The sequence below is a fragment of the Acromyrmex echinatior genome, chromosome 14 (genome assembly GCF_024713525.1).
Source record: "Acromyrmex echinatior isolate Ae372 chromosome 14, ASM2471352v2, whole genome shotgun sequence".
Classification (NCBI taxonomy): domain Eukaryota; kingdom Metazoa; phylum Arthropoda; class Insecta; order Hymenoptera; family Formicidae; genus Acromyrmex; species Acromyrmex echinatior.
In genome coordinates this window covers 7,477,389-7,498,335 of record NC_141865.1, presented here as the reverse complement: position 1 = coordinate 7,498,335, position 20,947 = coordinate 7,477,389, and the positions used below count along the sequence as shown (strand labels likewise).

Here is a 20,947-nt window from a genome sequence, read left to right as displayed (position 1 = left end):
AATTAACTAATCACAATCGAATATTCTCCTCATATTCTCCTCATTGTAAATTCCTACAATTATAGTCACAATTACGTTTACGATTATTATAGAATAGGCATTACACGCAACCTTTTCTAAAGCACGAAAACAACAGAAACGCACGCGGGTATACATTTTCTCGCAACGTTTGCGGCGCTCTCGCAATCTCGCGAAATAAAGCAGGATTAGTCATATTCCTTTTTATCAATGTTCTAAATCTTTCCCCCTCCATTTCGCTTGTATTAAATTGTATGTGCAACCTGCCAATAAGCGCCAACAGTAAGTATAATATTAATGTTATAATTTCACACGTAACAATGTAAATGTGACACACATATTAGAACAGTTAAATTGTTGAGTGAAATCATGTTTTTTATTCCTGCACTAAAATTTTTTTTCTTATTTTCATCAAATATATATTTCACCTATTTCACTTTAAATTTCAAAAGAGTACACTAATACAGTTATAAGAAAAAATCCTTGTAACCAGAAATGTGTTTATGCGTCAAATATGATAATAATCTACGTTTATGTGTGTATATAACATAAACTATTGTTTCATGTATTATTTTGAAACAATCATAAAAGCCTATATTCTTTATCGTTGCACTAGACTTCATAAATCTAAGTTATATATTTTTATTTATCAATACTAAAATCAGATATATTAATAACCATAAGATTTAATTATCTCTTTTCATATTGCGTTATTCAATTTATTTTATAATTTATATATCTTGTATTATTTGTACTGTCTACACTACATGAAAGTGTCATGTAAGCTTAATGAAAACAATACGTAAATATTTTATGTAAACATAATCTTGGAATATACACAGAACAATACTGATACAGTGTGATTACTACTTTCTCTCTATTGTTATCCAATTTATATAACAATTAACATATTTTATATTGCTTGTATTGTCTACATGAACAAAATTTGCATAATTCATATGTGAAAATTCCATGATCTTGAAATATATGACACACAATTCTGCTTATAACAGATGTTATGTTATTGTCAGTTGATATTTCTGATAGGCTGATACAATTAAACCTAAGAGAATAAAGGCGAAAAATGAGAATAAATACCGATCGAAACATAAATCTTCCGAAAATGAGTGTACTCATCGATTTTTAGAGAAACTTCTTATCGCACACTCACATTTTCTTTCCACTCACTTTCGCACTTTCGCAAAGATAATCGCGATTACGCGCGTGCACTATCGCGTTATCAAACGCGCGCAACGTGCGGCATCGCTCAACGACACGGATTTTCGCACGGTGACGATCGAGATGAGTGGAATAAACGGAATCGCGAGCGGATTCGGAGCTCGAATAAGACACACTTGTCGCGTGTCTCGGTATCTTCGCGACGCAACGCGCAACGTACTGCCGTCACCGTCGGCGACGTAATCGAGACCACGTCGTAGCGCCGCGTAGACTGCAGTGTTTCGAAGGCAAAGCTAACCTAGCCGCTCGCAAAGTGTAACGAGGATTCTACTCGCTTCCGGCGCGGAGTAGAGCGAAGAAGCCGTTTTCCTCCCGCCGCGCCGTCAACGCTCGGAGCGTTGCGTTAACTATACACAGGCGGTGGTATAGCCACGCGACGGCGACGATTCACGCGTGCCACGCGCAAAGAGAAAGAGAAAGAGAGAGGAGGGGAGACGCGACAACGGACGTCCGAGAGAAAGAGTGCGGGCGTATGACGGAAAAAGAGAGAGAAAGCCAGGCTTACGCTGAAAATAATCCGTCGCACCTCCTGCGCGACGTCCTCGCCTCCTAGTGGTGGTGGTGATGGTAGTGGTGGTCTGTTTCCTTACGGAGGCATCGTCCGCGGGCTACGGACGCCGGTCGCGAATTGGAACCTAAAGCCGCGACGGAGGAAGATCCCGAAGATTCGGTCACCGGCGACCGTCGGTCCGAACGGAAAAACAAGCGAAAATCGATGTTTCCCACCAGAGGAACGGCGCACGAAGGATTGAGGAACGGGAATGGAACGGGTGGGCTTCGCACGGCGACGACGCGACTTTTACACTATCCGCTCGGCCCGGCGAGCGCGCGTCCGCTCAGCACGGGAATAACGATCAGACACGCGCGCGACGATCGCATCGAATTCACCGTTGTCGGTTTGTCGGTTATACCACCCGTCGACCCCGTCTACTCGCGAACGCGGAGCGCGCGCGCGCCCCGCATTATATCGCCTTTATCGCGCCACGATTTTCGCGTCACGAATGCCCGACCCGGTTCACGACGGACAACGACGCGCCTAGCAGACGACATTTTGCCAGTGCGCGCGCGAACTCGCCCGAAGCGCGCCGGAAATGGCCGAACGGCTGACCAGGACGGCTGCGAACGTACCGCGAATATTCAATTCGAATTCATCCGCCGCTCGGACGTTCCATCGATATTTCAGAGCTCTTGGACGGTCCACCATTCGCGCCAGACTTCAAGAGGCTTATACTTGCGACTCTCCACGCCGTGTATTTTAATGCGCGCTATATTTTAATTTTATATTATGTTGTATTTATTTCGATTTTGTTTTACTGTGTTAGCTTATAAAACATGTATTTTATATTTTTTGTTATTTTAATTCTTTAAATATTCTTTACATTATGTAGTGTGGCCTCCTTTGCGCTTTTATCAATGTAAATTGGTTTTAATCTTGATTCAATCCGCTCTTCATCTTTTTCTGGTTCTAAGAATTAGAAAAAGATAAAGAGTAAGTTGAATTGAGATTAAAATAATCTACATTGATAGGAAAAAGTATCAATATTATTTTGTACAATATTATGGATACTTTCTGTAAATAATTCAAAACAGTCTGCAGATTTTTAATATAGCCTCCAATCGATCAATAACCCAAGTAGTACACAAAAGTCATGAGGACATCATCATGACCTCATTCGTCACTTATAAGTCAGTTTTATCAAATGACGTCATGATAATATTCTGTGATATTATTATATGACTTAATTATGACTCCGTGTTCTACCTAGGAATATTGTACAATAATAATCGTTTAGGAGTCGTTTAAAAATTAGAAAAGATTGAAGAGTAAATTGAACCAAAATCAAAGTTAAATCTGAATCTTTTTTGGCATAAGAGAAATTTCTCTCTCAAATTTTTCCGAAATCAATTTCCGAAAGAATTTTCCGTATTCTTTTTAACTCTCTCTAGAACAGTAAAAACTTAAGCTGAAAAAAGAATTCAGATTGCAGACGGAGAAAGTAAAAATATGTGTAGATGAAGAGTTAATCTGCATTGGAAATAGTGGAAATGAGCGTAAGTATAAGAATAACAAGGAATAAACTGGATGTGAATCGCTATTTAAACATACTTGCAATAAATTTATTTTAAGCGACACGAGTTTCTTATCTCGTTTTCAATGTCAAAAACTCGTCCTGGCGCCTCACTTCCTTTCACGCTCGTGAAAACACTCGATATCCTGAATGGATATTCGCTTCAAGTTCATCGATCACGCATCTCACAAGGAACTAGTCAAATTAATATGCGAGCCGCGCGTAACCGACGACGCAAAATAACCGGCGACGGTTAACTACAACTAGACGTTCGCATTTTTACGCGACCTCTCATTCGTGCTCGTGACGTCACGAATTACACGCCGTAGCGTCAAAGCAGATTCCTAGTCGAAGAATGCGACGAGATTCTTCAAGCCACGGGATAAGATAGATACTTTTTATTAGCAAAACCATTCTTTCTACAATAAACAATAAAAAAACATTTTCTAAATCTAAGTAATATTTTCTTGAATTACAAAGTACTAAATAAATATTTCTTTATTGCAAATAAATATTTACTAAACGTAAACATTATTATTTGATTTAAGTATTTACTTTCCTTTTTTGAATAAATATTTATTTGCAGTAAAAAAATGTAGTACTGATGTTTAAGAAAATATTATTTAGATTTCAGAAATCTTTTTTCAGTGTGTGTATCTTTCCTAAATATATTACGATTTATACGACTCTCGACGCGCAAAACTTCGCATCGCAATCAAAATGGCAGTTTCAAGTATCTAACTATTGCTATATAGAAATTACGACGCTACGCAAAAGCGTAATAGTTAATAATAGAAAATACGTCACGTATGTACGTATCTGAATGAGCGGCAATTGAATTTATGACGTGTCTTAACGAGAAAAGGTGCGAGATGAAAGACGAAGATTTCAATGAACTCCAAATGAAAAATTTCCGCGGAAACAGGCCGATCTCAGTAAAAGTGTCACTATTTTTTACCTCAGTACTTAAGAAGAGCAACACAATGATCTTCGTTGCATATTATAAACAACGTCACCGAATATTTCGACCGACCGAGGCTTCGTGAGATCTTTACATGCATAAGATGAAATTCGGATGTTGAACAGCCCCAAAAGATACGAATGAACTACGACACATTCTATTACTGATCGCAACTCGAAATTTCTCGAACGGCGATATTGCGATTCTCGAAATGGCGAGTCGTAGCGGGTAATTAGACTCGCGCGTTTTTGTATATACTTTGCGCACGTAACATGAATCACACACACTTTTTTAAAAAAAGAAGAAATAAAGAATGTTAAAACGAAGACGCAATAGAATCATCATTTGATTCAAAAATCAAATTCGAAATATTTCAGCAAATATTGAAAACGATATGAATTATTTCAAAGAATACGTCTAGCATCCAAGCTAAACAGGTCACGCTAATAATGTCAAAATAACGTTAAAATGAATCGTAATTGATCGAGCAGTGACTTTTAATCATCATTTTGATAAAAATGATAACTGCGAGATTACCGAATAATCTTTTCGATGTCGAGATTTGATACTAAAAGGAAACAAATACCTCGACTACAAGCGTTCTAATATTTTCTCGATATACCGTCATATTATCACAATATCGTAAAAGCCAATGTCTATAGATTATCTGCATCCGGAAAACGTCCGGCAATTAGCAAAGGCTGTTTAGAGTGCAAGGTGTGATACAGCGCAAGGTGTGATACGAGCGATTACGAGAGCACTTATGCGCCTTGCATGTTAATATTAATGGAACGTGAGATCACTCCTATCTATGCAAGTGGGGACGTCAATTTTTCATGTCGGCGGCACTGTGGTTCCCCTGTATTAACTCCACTGTCACCAACGGCAACCTTCAAAACCTTCTGCCAGTTGATGTCACCACTAAATAAAGCCAGTGATTCTATCGATAAATCTACCGTTTCCTCTAAGCATTGAAACGAGCGTACGCGTGTTTAGGTATATTCGGCACGAGGAACGTATGTGTCATTATCATGTGGAATACATTATCTCAATGATCGGTCAGTCGGAGCGACATTTTTAAATCAGTGATGTAACGGCAAATCGACTCAATGTCTTCCTACACGTCAATTTCGATCGAAAATGCAATAAGAAAACTATATAATTATATAATTGTATATGTAATAATTACAAAGATTGTGTTCGATATTATGCTACACATATATTGTACAATGATTAGTTTCCGTTTATAGACGACTAAAGCGATCTCTAGACGCTCAATGTTTTATCGTCTAATTATTTTGTACAATATTATTGATGCCCCTTTTAAACAATTCAACTAGAGGCTTAATATAATATAATACTTAGATAAATTAATAATATTGTACAATAATATGAATCGTCTAGAAGACGCTTAAGATAATCGGTTAGGCCGTAAGTGTTACATTGCTACATAGAAAAAAATGATGTTGTAACATTAGCCAGTCTAATTGAAAATAATCTTGTTTATGCAATAACAGTGAAACAAATAACATTTTATTTAAAAAAAAGAGCATTACGTATTTGTTTCATTAATACTGTCATTGAATTAACAAGATAATTTCCAAAATTAAAGTGCTGTCGGTTAATGTTGTTAATCCAACATCATTTTTTCGTATAGTGATACTTTTCTTTTATTGTATCCTTCATATATATTAGAGACGGAATTAGATTTATTTTACATCATGAATACGTCCATCGTAGGTACTTTCTAAGCTTAACTAAACGTGCTGTATCTTCGCGCTTTTCAGTCCTCCTTTAACTTTCTTATTATCCTCAGCGGTGACTTTCCAAACAAGTTCCAAGTTCTCGCGGGTCGAGCTAATCTCTTTCTGCAATCGTCCGATCGTTTCCTCTTTTTGCTTCAACAGATGCTTGAAGCGTTGCAGTTCTCGGTGATACTCGTCCTTCATTCGATGCACACCGAGCTGTTGCACTTTCATATTTTTTTCTGCCAGTGCAATTTGTTGCTTGGCACCTTCGTGTACAATCTGATAATATTTGATCGTATTAAAAAATTTATAAAAATTATATCGTTCCGTTACTTCAAAGTGATACAACTAAAAAAATTAATTTCTCAGAAAACTGTTTTCAACTTGATAGAATTACTGACTAATCAAATAATATCAGCAAAGATAGTATATTCTAATGCTTTCGGTTCACAATCCTTAAAAAATACCTTTTTTGAAATTTTGATATTTTAATAACTTTTTTAAACTACTCTTTTTATGACATTTTGACGATTTTTTTTATGAAGTTAAGTTAAAGTTCACTTTTGATAAATGATAGGGTAATGTTTATACCTACCTAATTCAGTCACGATAACAATTCGAAAATAATGACTTTTTAGTTGTGTCATTTTTTTAAGTAAGGGAGCGATATATGTACATCTTTCTTTTGTTTCATACCTTTAATTGATCTTTTAAGTGACCTACTCGTTGAGTAATAGTATCGCCGAGCAAATGAATACTTGCATTTTCATTTTCTGTTTCATGTAAAAGTTTTACTAACTTATCCCGTTCGGCGGCTATTCTTTCATATTCACTAAATAACTCTTCGCAATATAATGTAGTCTTTCTTAACTGTTTTTTGAAGGAATCTCGGGATATTTGCATAGAATGCGCAATTTTTTGAAAATGTTCCAATTTATGCTGTATACGTCTAAAAAGAGAAAAAACAAAAAAATAAATAGTTTAAATGTATTATATTTATTTTATTATTTGTAATTTATACTCATTAATACTTACTTAAGATGTTTTTCAAAACTTTTATTCAATCCTTTCAATTGATTTTTTTCAATCGTAATTATATCCAGTTGACTTTTATTTTGTCCGTGGGATTCTTCCAATTCCTTAATGCGAGTGGATAGTTTTTCTTTCTCAGTTTCATACTGACGCTTCAATTTATCAAACAATTCTCTGCATTCTTCAACAGCAGCATTATGAACGTGAATAGGCATTGTTTTTGTATTATCGTTTTGCAACTTTTCATATTCCTTGTGAAGAATATCATATTTTCCTTGAAGATTACTTAATTCAGTCTTAGAAGCGAGACATTCCTCGTGAAGTCTGTTATTGTCAAATGTCATTGCCCCCACTTTCTGTTCGTACAATGAATGGATCTCGTGTATTTTCTGCTTTTGGTGAGTCGTCTGTTTCGTGTAACACTCATTCAATTCCTTGAGCAAGTCAGCATCCTCGGATATCATCTTAATTTCATCTGTGTACCTAGTACACTGGAAAACTTTTATTAAAATAATTTGTAAAATACAGGATTATGTTCTTTTATAAATATAATACCTGTGATTTCAATTTCTCCATTTCGTTCTGCATACATTCATTCTCCATAATAACTTCTTTGCATCTGGTACTAAAATTCGCGATGTCTTCTTCGTATCTATTTACAAGCTCCTGTTTCTCCGACAGGCTTTCTTGATAAGCGTCTAAAAGTGGACCTAGCACATGCGTATTCACCGAACCCCAAGATTCCGACACTGTTTTAATATCATCTGCTGATCTTTTAGAATCTAATATATCGTTAACATTTTTAGGTAAAGCATTTTGTCCAGATTCCTTTAATTTATCTTGATATCTTTCAAGCTCTGCGTTCAATCGATATATCACATGCTTAAGAAGCAGAACATCTTCATTTAACTGAACATTTTCAGTCTTATATCTTTGATTAAATGCTAGAAGATTGGAATTAGTTTTCTCTACTTTTTGTAAAACTTCTGTAAATTTCTTGTGATGCATTTGCAACTGATTGTATTCTGTTTCACGTTCTGCCAAAAGAGCACTTACTTTTTCATACTCTTGTTGTAAATTGTCGTGATTTTTCAATAATTTCTGATACTTATTGTGAATTTTTGATATTAAGGAATCCTTTTCTTTTAATTCTGTGATAGTTTCTGAAATTTTATAAAATATTTTCTTGATTGCTCGTTACAAACGAATATTATTTATATCATAAAGAATAGTTTGATAAGCCAGCAATTTCTTTTTTACTAAAATTCGACTTATTTTTCAACATAGTCTCTTTTTAAAAAGTCGTTAACTTATCAAACTGTCCTTGTATATTATTAGCAAGTATTTACCAGGGCTTATATTAGAATTTTCTAATTTCATCGTTAATATCCGATTTTCTTCAGCTAATCTGTCAAGTTTTTTTTGAATATGCTTGCTACCTTTTTTAGGCACTATAACACCATTGCTGTTTCCATTTTTATCTGTCAATTCTTCAAATTCTCCCTTCACTCTTGAATGGCGTCTAGTCCTATGAAACCGTCTGTAACGCAGTGGTTTATGCACTGGTTCCAATTCATTTTCTGTGATTGAAACTTTACGGCTACTGCGCTACGATTACGATAATATCAAATGTTAGAAGATGTCACTATAATTTTATTTAAATGAAAAACTATTTTATTTAAATGAAGAGAGCTTTGTTCAAAAATCTTAAGCACTTAGTTTTTTATTTATCTGAAATTCTGTATTGTTACCTATTGATTATACATAAATTTAAAAAATGCTTGAAACAAAGAATAATTTACAGCAAATGCCGTAAATCAATTTTCGAGCTAAAACTTTAAATAATGGTTAATAAGATGCTTAATATTTTTATTCAAGGCTGTAGATAAATAGCTAAAGCTATTAACGTTCTAGAGCTAGTCTTCCAAAAGTATATAAAGAAAATAAAATAAAAAGCAGCAATATATGCAAAGGAAATAAAAAAATAATGTTTGAAGAAAATAAAAAGCAGCATTACAAAATGTGATAAAAATAAATAATATACAAATAAACTAATAAATAATAAGGAAGCGAGGTAGTATTTCAGACATTTGTATGCACAATATACCTTTTCTCTATGCCTGTCAACACTGTTGTCGCGATTTGGCATTGCCTGCGATTGCTCCAAAAGCATGCACGTAGCAGATAGCAATAGAAAATCTTAGAAAGCCATCTGTTCATGCGAATATGACGTTACCGGCGCAAACACGTGATGTTTCGAATCGCATCGACTCGAAACAGGCTCTTTTAGGAAGCTCCTGGTTTGTTTGTGTTTTGATCACAGCCATGACTTTGACCACCATGGCAACCAGCACGGCTGGCCATCCCGAAGTTTTTCATAGGTCTGCCGAAATCGCCCGTACACTACCGCCAATACATCCATTTTCAGTTTGGGAACTACGTGACTATGTACATTTTCTGACACTATCGATAAAATTGTATCGTTGAAAATAGATGTGGTTTGTCTCTATACTATAAAATTATTAAATTTTAATAAACGAAATTAAAAAACAAATTAATTTAGTGTGAATTTTGTCTTATAATATCTTATAAAATTACGAAGTTATGTTTCTTTATGCAAATTTTCAGCCCGTTTTTACCAAACATAATTATTATTAGGTGTTGGAATTAATTCGTTTTTTAATGAAAGAATGTTATTTATTTCACATGAGCATTAAAAAATACATTAATGAAAGTACTTCCCATCACTTGTAAAACGCTACGAATTAATTCCAACACCTAATAGTATGTATCAAAATCTCTATAATTACTAGCAATTATAGAGATTTTTAATAAAGTCAATCTCTTCTAAACATATATTGTGTCAATTTAAGGTCAATTTAGCAAAAACGGGCTATAAAGTCCATCACCACCCCCGCCAATTTTATCGGCGGTCCTCTTTTCTTTGTAAGTATACTCACCCATAAAACAAATGAGCTACTAATGAATTTAGTAGTCCGTTTTTGCAGGTAAGTATATCTTTAATTTATTTGTTTATTTTTATGTCTAATTATTTTATTGTATTTCGCTAATAAAATTGCAATAACTTTTTAATATTATTCTTTATTGTATTATCTAATTTAGATAAAAGAAGAGTTATTAAAAATTACTTTAAAATTTATACAAATTTATTTTTGCTAAGATCTTTTGTAGAGAATATATATATAATTATTTTATCTAAATTTTCAATAACTTTCTTTTTATCTAAATTAGATAAAAAGAAAATTACTTAAAAATTACTTTAATATTTTACAAATTTATATTTGCTAAAATCTTTAAAAATATATATATAATTATTTTAGAAAATATATATATATATATATATATATATATATATATATATATATATATATATATATATATATATATAATAATTACTTTAGAGAATATATTTAAATGTATTTATAGAAATATTTTATAGAATTATTTTATAGAATCATTTTATATAATTATTTTATAGAATATATAATTATTTAATTCATTTTATTTAACAATGATTTAATAATGTTGATAAAGTATTCTATATATATATGTTCTTTATACATATAAAGGTACATGCAAATTTTCTTGATATCGTGAAACAATTTATGCTAAATATAGTTTTGTATGTGTGTGTGTGTGTGTGTGTGTGTGTGTGTGTGTGTGTGTGTGTGTGTGTGTGTGTGCGGCTAATCATTATTTAATTTTTCAGTTAATAAATTAATTTATTAAGACATTATTACTCCCAATTATTCTGTGTTTCAAAAATTCTTTAAACTTACGTATGATACATATGAATTATTTAAAATAAAAAATATAAAATAAATTTCAGAAACTTATTTAAAATCGTAGGAGTCGATAAAAAACTGATACGATATGTTTAAAATAAAAAATATAAAATAGGTTCCGAAAACTTATTTAAAATATTAAATAAGTTGGAAGTGTTATTATTTAAAACAATGAATACTAAATAATTCTTTTATTTTAGAATAAAATGTGAATGACAATAATATTCACGATAATATATCAAATACGATTTTATTGATAATGTCAGAAAATGTACGTAATTACATAGTTCCCAAACTGAAAATGGATGGCGGATGTGTACGGGCGATTTCGATGGCAAAAGGTCGGCATGGCCTCCCTCGTTTTTTTCTGCTGGTGATAAAATCGATAACGAGATTTATATCTCGAAAAAAAAATAATTTTAATTTAAAAATAGAGTTAAACAATTTAATTCAAGAAAATGTATTAAGTTTGATTCAAATTTAATTTATTAATATTTACTAAGTGTATACGTTAATATGGACAATGTTTACCTTAAACTAACCACAAGAATGGATTAATTTACATTTTAGAGCAGATGAAATTTAAACAAAATGTTATTTAATTCAATGGATTGGATTGCCATTGCTCCTTTGATATTTAACAGTGCATAGTGCTTTCTGGCTCACAGTTAGATGGCAACTGATGGCAAATTAACATTTATTGGCAACAGACCGTCAGTTAGTCAAGCGTCAAGCTAACACGAACAATTGTAGCGCGAATCAATGAAAGCTCGCGACACCATGTACGCGCGTATGCATATTTCATTCAAGTTCATTCAACGTGGGGCTTGCTGAAAGCCTGCCGTAGACCGGGGACAAGAAGAGGGAATTGCCATTTATAATAAAATTGCTTCAACTACATACCTACACATATGTTCAATTTATTCTTGTACAAACTTACAGCCACGCGATCGCAGAAGCGATACTCACTCGCGGATTTCGTAACTTTGCAAAACTATGCGCAATCTTTACAGAAATTTAATACTGAATTTAATACTGGTGCATTAATTATTAATTTTTAATATTAAAAACGTTAAATAATAGCGTTTTTAAATGTCATTTTTAATATTAAAAAAATTGGACTTCTATAAGGGATTATACAGACAATTGAATTATTTGATTATAATATTTAAAAATTATATCATGTGTAATAATAATAATAATTACGATAATCGAGCGAGAACTGCTCCATTTCTCTTAAAATACGGAAGGTATTCCTTCGAAGAAAAAAATTTTTCTTAGAATTTTTTAGAATTTTCCAGAATTTCTATATAATTTTATAACTTTTAAAAAAATTTTACAAATTTTTTTATATAAATTGAAACACTTTTCAAAGTTCTGAAAAAAATCCTTTCTAGAATTCTTTACATAATTCTTTATATAAAGAAGTAAATTCTGAAATATTCTGAATATTCTGAAATGTTCTAAGACTTTTTATTCTATAATTTCTGAAGAAAATTTGTAAACTCTAAAAAGTTTAAGGTACTTGTTTTTAGAAATTTTCATAGATTCAAAATATGGCAAATTTTTAAAAATATTATGAGATTTTATTAGAATTTTTTTCATTGGAAATCAGTTATGTGATATATTATTATTTCGTCGAATTCATCTATTTTTATTACTTACAAGATGCACGGAAGTTGTAAATAATATCAATGAGACTAAATCGCTTATTGACTTCGGCAAAAAGCTTAATTCATTCCTGTAACATGTTTCTATACATTTGCTTGCGATATATGATGACAGCTGCAATGCGGTTCTTCATAAATGTCTACCTATTTGTGAATTTATCATATAATGTCACTTTATTATACGACGATTTGATAGCAAATCTGAATTTCAATGTCAAAGAGATATATCTATCTTCGCAAGAGAGAGGATAACAAAATTGGAAGTATGTATGTTTTAGAGGAAAACGTCTTGATTGCGCAATGATGACGACAACTGTGGCGTCGTAATAATTTATTCTTGAAATACTGTTAAGTAACACTTGGCCGCAATTGGCTTTTAATTATTTCTATTTCCGAGATAATTTCAATATGAGTGCTTTTGTCTCATCCCGCTCCAGGCGAGATGAAAAGCGCTAATTAAAGAATATATTATTATATTTAGCACAATAAAATCCTTGTGAATATATAACATCTATACACAAATGGAATGTAAAGATAAATGAAAAAATGTTATTTTCAATTAAATTATACGATGCATTTTTTTCTTTTTTATTGTATATACCTGTAATAATAATGAAAAGTTATAGCGCGTATATTCAGTAACGAACTGTCCTTTTTACAGTTGGTTTTCTCGTGCTGAACCTGTCCTTTTATTTTATAATGTCAAACAGTTTGTTTTATCAAAACTGTAACTATTCTGGATATTTAAAACCTGGTAGCATCTATTATGTGTACAATCCTAATTACCCTAACATTTCTAACGGCCGACAATACTGCAGGTGGTTCGCGGAAAGTAATTCTCGCGTTAGATTAACGTGCGATAATTTCAACATTCCGTGGGTAAGATTTGTGCCTTGTAATAAAATCAAACGTAATTACTAAAAGATATTCATTGCCACAATCAACGATTCATAATTTCACGAAAAGAATAATTTAATTTTCTAAGCTTCGATTAATTAAAGAAATATTAAAATTAATTATTTTTTACTAATTAAAATTACAAATTTTTACGACAATATTTCTTCAGAATATTTTTTCCGCAGAATTTTAGATGCACCTTGGATAGATTAACTGTATATGTGAATGATTCTGCATCTCAATCTTATTGCGGCAATGAACCATTTAGTATAGAATCAACAGGAAGATTCATGACTATTGAATTATCAACTTCATTTTGGTCATCAGGAGTTAAATTTCTGTGCGAACTGCAAGCAATTAATGAAACAGACGACAATGATTCTTGTAGATGTGGATGGAAAAAGCCGGTATGCATTGAATATAAAATTATAACGTGAAAAAATTTGACGTAAATGTAATAATTTCTATGAATTTTAATTATACGTCATAGACGAAAATAGTGGGAGGTATGGATACTGGCGTGAATGAATATCCTATGATGGCTGGTCTTGTTGATTCTCTTCAAGTGGAGGTATTTTGCGGAGCGACTATCATATCCGAAAGACATGTATTAACTGCCGCCCATTGTTTAGGGAATGCAGATCCAAGTACTGTGGGTGTGCTGGTGGGAGATTACGATCTTACCACGGGTAAACATTTTGTTTAAAAACAAATGTTTCTGAAAGAATATTATATTTGCATTACATTTTTATTGATTTATGTAGGAATCTTCCTTCTGCTCTTTTCATTCTACTGCTTCTCGACAATCTTGTCTCACTTTGACAGTGTTGATATCTATTCACATGTATTCTTTTAGTAATACTGCTCGCCATTTATAGCTAGTATTTTATCATTGATATTTTCTTTTTTTGTGTAACTTTGTTGATTATAACACAATAATAATAATAATTATTATTATTATTATTACTTTAACATTTAAGCGAAGTACAAATTAAATATTAATAAAGCAATTAAACTATAAAATATAAAAATAAACATATGCAAGTCTTATTTATAAAATATTCTGAATAATCTTTGTCCGATTGTTAAAACATATTAGATAATTCACGTATTAGATAAAAAATATCTTAAGTACTTCTGCTTTAATTATAATAACTGAATTTTTTTTAATATTCCAGGTGCAGATACAAATGCCTCGCGTCTCTACACTGTATCCAGATTTTACGTGCATCCTTTATATAATACTGAAGCCCCTGCACAAAATGACATAGCTGTAGTAATGGTGAATTCTGTTATAAGTTTCAGCGAAGAAGTCGGACCAGCTTGTCTTCCCTTTGAGCATCAATTTGATTCCTTTGCAGGAAGTTATGTGGATTTATTGGGTGAGACAATATTATCATAGCAGCAATTGTTATCTAAATAATTTAACGCCTGTTTTCAAACACTATATAAGTTTCAATTATTTCGTGTAGGTTGCGCAAACAAGTTTTGATCCGTTTATTTTGATCGAAACAGGTTGGGGATTGACAGAATTCTCAGGAATGAAGTCGAATACTTTGCAAAAAGTTACAATAACCGTGATCACGAACAGGCAGTGTCGTCAACAGTATCCGGGTATTTCAAATAATCATATATGTACTTATGCGGAGGGAAAAGACGCGTGTCAGGTAACATAGAAAATTCTACAGAAGTTACCCAGATAGAATAACAGATCAAAAAGATATAAGATCATCAAAAAGATCATAAGATTAAAATAATATTAAAACAAATCGCTCAAAAAATAACTTTTAATTCAGATAGCAGACGAAATATTTTACGAATATTTTTATACAAATATTCTTAATTTCGGAATATTTAAATCAAATGTTCTGTAAATATACGTATAATATTCTATTCGTAAATATTCATATTCATTTCAAAACGAACATTTGTGAAATGTTCCATAGAATATTTGTAATATTGTAAAATATTTTATATATATAGAACATTGTACAAAATATTTTCTACTGCTCATAAAACATTTATAACATTGAATGCCATTCAATTTACTACGAACGTACAATGTATGAATATTTGACAGTGTTTTTAGTACATTCATGGAATATATAAATGTTTTTAATAAATATTTATAAAATATTGACTGTTGTGTACTCTCTGGAAATAATCATTTTGAAGGCATTTTAATGTCATCATTACTTTTTGTTTTGCTCGCAAAAAAAAATGCCATTTCATATTCATGTCTACAATTTTTTTTTTCAGTTTGACAGCGGCGGTCCCGTTCTTTGGCAGAATCCTGCAACGAAACGGGAGGTTCTCGTGGGTGTTATCACTGCCGGAATGGGTTGCGGCAGTAAAGCAGGAATTAACATGCGTGTCGGCGCATACATAGATTGGATCTTGAGTGTAACACCGAGTAAGTGCATGAAGTGTACAATGCGTCATATATGCGTTATCGTCTCATTGAGAGGGCATTTATCCTATGATACTTATTTATATCTTCTTACAGGTATCAATTACTGCATGTCCGAATAGAAGAAGAGTGTAAACAAAAAATGTATAAAAAGGTATAATTTATTTATTAGGTGTTGGAATTAATTCGTAGCGTTTTACAAGTGATGGGAAGTACTTTCATTAATGTATTTTTTAATGCTCATGTGAAATAAATAACATTCTTTCATTAAAAAACGCTACGAATTAATTCCAACACCTAATACAATTTGTTATTTTATATAGATGTTATTCCGACTTATTGCACACTATTTATATGCAATATGTTTTTATAGATTGTTATGTTTTTTTATATAATTATCTCTTTTTCACGTAATTTCACGCCATATTAATTTACGCCAGTTAATATAATGCTTTCGGCATATAATATTCGACAGAACATTAATCTATAGACTCAATGTATATTTATTTTTAAATGTTGTACGTCAGAATACATTCATTTGCATTGAGATCAAAATGCTACAATCAATATCAATCTAAATTGCATGGTTAATAACAGACAACAGATGTGTCAAAGAGTTTCAAGTAAATATTTATAATAATATATTTTGACGTGTAATTTATACACACCAATACGTACACTGTGTTCTAAAATAATAAAATTTGTTTACTCAATGGAAAGAATTGCGGAACATAAATTATGTACGGCGATTCATATACATCTCATTATTTCACCCGAGATATATTTATACACGCTTATCAGAACTTTGATTGTCCTTAATAAAGATTTCCATGGTAATAGAAGGATTAACATTAACGGCTCGTAAACAATGTCTCATTATTAATAAATTCCTGAATGAGGATGTGACGTGAGAGCGTCTATGGGAGGGAATGGTCTATGGTAAGCGACCACTTACACTGACCAATGTAGTATCACATTAGCTTACTTGCCATGGCGTAGTACGTACTGAAGATTTATATCACGCTCTCTTACTGTGAGAGGTATAGAAATAAAATATGCGACACCAATAAAAATATATATAAATAAAAATATTCTGATAAGACTGCAAGAAACGATCGACTCTCGATTTTTTGCTGTAGAAATTGATTCGTGCAAAGTGCTATCGTTTAATTTTGCTTACTTATATTAAGACGAATAATATTAAAATCAAGATAAATAATTATATTAAAATGAATTTAATTTTTATATCTTTCTGATACTATTGTATAATGTTATATTAAAGCAAATCTTTTACGAATGCGTATCAATCAATATTAGTAATAGTTTCGTGATCGCAGCATACATTTATTAAATAAATTGATTTCTTTGATATATATCGCGGTACATCCTTGACATAGTTGTTGACCTAATGATAGTATACAAATAGATATATTCTTCTCATTGTGATGGAACTCTGATATAATAAAAATTGTTTGCGAGAAAATATGTTTTTCTTACGGAGAAAGAATTAAATACTTATTGACAAAATCAATTTTATTATAGAATAGAAAAGTAGACAGTCTGTAATAGTTGATCTCATTTTATGTATATTGTTAAATAATCAAGAATTAAATTTGAACTAATTCCTTAACTTAAACAACATTTTATTATTTTTAACTTTCAAATGTGTCAAAATGTAGTGTTACTTCAATATAAAACAGTATAGTTAAAAAAAAAACAATCAATTCAATTTATTACATCAATTCAATTTATTTCAATTGATCTAATTGCTTAGTTTCAAAACATAAACAGCATTTAGATTAACGTGAACTTGGTAAATAATAAACTAATTTTGAGTCAAATTAATATATTTCTTGAATTTTAAATTGTTTTATTTAAATTAACGATATATTAAAGCAGTAACAACTAGCTATAAGAATAATTCAAATTGGGTACTTAAAATTTGATATTATGAATTTAACAACGACATTATCAATTTGCAATTTGATGAATCGAAAACGTTTTCAACATTTTTGCTTCATTATTTTTTCTAAAAAATTTAAAATACAACTAAGATACAATTTTCAATGTCAAGTATTAAATATTTCGTCGTGAGAATTTCATGAAATAGGTTCGATACCGGTTTGGGGTTCGCGTAATCCGGGTTTATTTCCAAGGGATGCAGTACTATTCAGAATAGTACAAAAATGCTTTGGACCGTAGAAAGAAGTTGAATGACCATTGTGAGGATAAGCTTGTATAACCACTTTAGTATGCGATGTTAGATGGATGGTAAAGGTAGGAGCGTATAGATACCTATGTCCTTATCTTGCATGCGAAAGATGTGCACAGTAAAATACGAGATCAGCGATCTATTCACCGTGAGCTCTTCACTTCTGACACGTATTATAATTCCTGTGATGGTAAAAAGAAATAAAAGCTGGACTCTTGTAAACAGGAAGAAAGGTCGCACGTATCCTGTGCGTCACTCGGTACGAACATCACCGTCATTCGATCGTCCACCACATTCAGCATGGTGCATTGAACAGCAAGGACATTACTCATTACGTGCACGCGTCATTATATTGTATAACGTTGTTGTCCAAATAGTCTTTATTTCTATCGGCAATTCGAATTATTTGCAGCAATAGCGAACGTTGTTAAAGTCTGTACATGACATAAATTATTAACATAAAAATACAGACTACTATTAGAAAGAATTGTAATGTATGCTATGTGCGTAATACATAACGTCATTAAAATAAATTTTATAAAAGCATTTTATGAAGCTACAAATGAAGATTATATCTCATTATTTTATTTATTTCAAAAGAATTTAACATCCTCTTTAATCTTATTAAAACATGTTTTTAAAAGCGTAATTTCTCCATGTATATATATTACAATATAATGTAATGTATTGTAATACTGTATATAATATACACATAATCTGACGAGACTCGTATAATTCAATATATTTCTTCGTTAATACTTTGGCTGTCCGAATTGATTTGTAGACGGACAATTGCTTTCAAGGTTTACATGATATTATGCAAGCACCACTCGCGACATTGGCGTGCCATAATCAGTGCAGGTGTATCGGCGAAAAGAAAGATAGGTGATATCTCGGATTTCTAAACGACTCTATGTTAAATGCTCAAAAAGCGCATAACTTAAGCACATTTTCTAGAATACTTTTTCAAATATTTTACGTTTCTACTAAAAGTTTCAATAATTTATATGCCAAGATCAAAGCTTTATTTAGCGCAGAATCAAAGCAGATATATGTTGCGAGGACCGTTACTGTCATCTGACGTAGTTATGAATATACATATACCGATTTTATTAATGTTATTTGATGCAAATCAAGTAAACGGTGATGTATGGAGCAGCCTGATAGTAAAGAACTCGAGAACAAGGTCGAAAGGTTATGCGACCGCTTACGTAACTCGAAGCTACTGACTGACTCGCCTCTATGTATATATCCACATATGTATGTATGTATACAAGCTTGGGCAGGTCTCGTGAAACGTTTTGTCGTCTAGAGATAGTAACTATAGCATCGAATGACGTCACGGAATAATCGCGACCGCCTTTAGTCACCGACGTCATGAGCTCGGCAGGAATCTAAAGAATTTTACCAAGAAGGAATAAAGAGCAAAATATCATTTTGATTACAAATGAAATATATATGAAATACATACAAAAGTACAATAAATAGAAAAAGAAAAAATATACAAAAAGAAAAAAATTTGTTTATTTATTTATTTATTTATTCGGATTTATTTATTTTGTTCCTAATCTAAACAAAGAGAGAACACAAGTCATCAAAATGGTTTCAAAATAATTACTAAAAATCACCTCTCAAAACAGTTACGATTTGTTTTAACATCTTTTTGACGTTATTGTGACTTGATCTGTTTGAATAACCACCTTCGATTTATTTCGAGATATACGTGAATTTCAATTCGCTAAGGATTTGCGCTACGCAATTATCAGAGAGAGAATTGCTTGATTTTATCAAAGAGGAGATGAAGTGTTTGAGGATTAAGATGCTGAATATAGGAGGATCCTTAGTTACGAGAATGCTTTCGATCGAAGCGGAAACGGTGACGCGTGGGAAGCTGCGCGTATCTATACTACCTCTTAGTAGAACAACAATCCGATCGATGAGCCGGTTTGTCAGTTTTGAATTACTCACACCATCATCCAGAAAAGACCGCCAAGTTTAAACGAGCTGTGTCGAAACGCACGTCATTGAAACGTAAATAACGAAGAAAAACATTTTCATTATCTTAGAGTGCTAAAAGATCAATAGGAATATGCACACAAAACTATTTGCAATGCGTTTTAATGATGATTTATGACGCAAATTAGCGTATAGCGGTTTATCTCTAAATTTACATTGGCGCGCGTCATCTTTAAGCAGGCTTCGTTGAGAAAAGCTGGCTAAGATTATCAGGCAAGCTGTTGCAACAATTGATAAGAATTAATCAGGTGCTTAATCTCATTTTCAAAATTTATTTCTCTATTAATTTCAATGCGTAACCTGTGCAAAAAAAGAACGATTTTGCCGAAGTATTCAAAAATTTAGCTAGATACAAATTTGAAATAATTTTATTAGGCAAAATAATTGCATAGAAAATCTCTCAAACATGATAAGCGATGATGTAAAAATTTGACATTCTACCAACTTTGAGTGTTCTACATAAATATTTTAATAAATCTGACAAACTTATTTTCAGATCTATACCTAGCTAAACTTTAGATACTTCAGAAAAACCTTTCCGTGTAGAAGAAAAAAATCTCATTTTAATGTCTTAAATATTTCCACCCCATTTTATGCACCGTTACGTTTTGTGCCCTATAACTATTTTATAATATGATAAAATAATAATTAAATGTATATAATCCGGATTACATCCATATATTATCTGTATTATTAAAATTTTGAATTTTTCGTGAAAGAAAAAAATCACGCTTTGGTGCCTGAAATATTTGCACCCCATTTTATGCAAGCGATTACCTCTTCTACTCTATAATATAATAAGATAACAACGCTCGCGCTACCCGGCTCTTCACCGTTTAAAAGGGATCGGTCGGCCGGCGTATGCGCAT

The 20,947-nt window shown here is 31.9% G+C and overlaps 3 protein-coding genes across 8 annotated transcripts in view; 1 reads left to right on the top strand and 2 right to left on the bottom strand.

Annotated features, from left to right (window-relative positions):
* shot (dystonin-like protein short stop) overlaps positions 1-2,286 on the bottom strand; it is a 123,732-nt gene extending 121,446 nt beyond the window's left edge. Inside the window, exon 1 of one of the 3 annotated variants that reach the window (XM_087413359.1) lies at positions 1,117-2,286. The gene's annotated coding sequence lies outside the window, so the exon portion shown is untranslated. The remainder of the gene's footprint in view (positions 1-1,116) is intronic. The other 2 variants (XM_087413361.1, XM_087413360.1) reach the window with 2 other exon arrangements.
* Positions 2,287-3,353: 1,067 nt separating this feature from the next.
* LOC105152162 (Centrosomal protein 89kDa) lies at positions 3,354-9,479 on the bottom strand. 3 transcript variants are annotated; one of them, XM_087413389.1, is made up of 6 exons: positions 9,175-9,477; positions 8,417-8,670; positions 7,623-8,230; positions 7,071-7,558; positions 6,732-6,984; positions 3,354-6,314 (listed from the first exon to the last, which is right to left on the bottom strand). In XM_087413389.1, exons 1-6 carry the CDS (start codon positions 9,285-9,287, stop codon positions 6,045-6,047), a joined length of 1,986 nt encoding a protein of 661 aa, XP_087269515.1. In that variant the 5' UTR covers positions 9,288-9,477; the 3' UTR covers positions 3,354-6,044. The 3 variants fall into 3 exon arrangements, 2 of the variants coding, with proteins under 2 accessions (XP_087269515.1, XP_011064576.1); XM_011066274.2 differs by having other exon boundaries at positions 8,417-8,675; positions 9,175-9,476; XR_015547399.1 differs by having other exon boundaries at positions 6,261-6,314; positions 6,631-6,984; positions 9,175-9,479.
* A 3,983-nt stretch (positions 9,480-13,462) lies between these two features.
* On the top strand, positions 13,463-16,572 carry LOC105152186 (venom serine protease 34). 2 transcript variants are annotated; one of them, XM_087412998.1, is made up of 6 exons: positions 13,463-13,847; positions 13,931-14,129; positions 14,619-14,822; positions 14,956-15,107; positions 15,700-15,853; positions 15,947-16,572. In XM_087412998.1, the coding sequence occupies exons 1-6, from the start codon at positions 13,731-13,733 to the stop codon at positions 15,970-15,972; spliced, it is 852 nt and encodes a 283-aa protein (XP_087269124.1). In that variant the 5' UTR covers positions 13,463-13,730; the 3' UTR covers positions 15,973-16,572. The 2 variants fall into 2 exon arrangements, with proteins under 2 accessions (XP_087269124.1, XP_087269123.1); XM_087412997.1 differs by having other exon boundaries at positions 15,700-16,572.
* Positions 16,573-20,947: the final 4,375 nt, after the last annotated feature.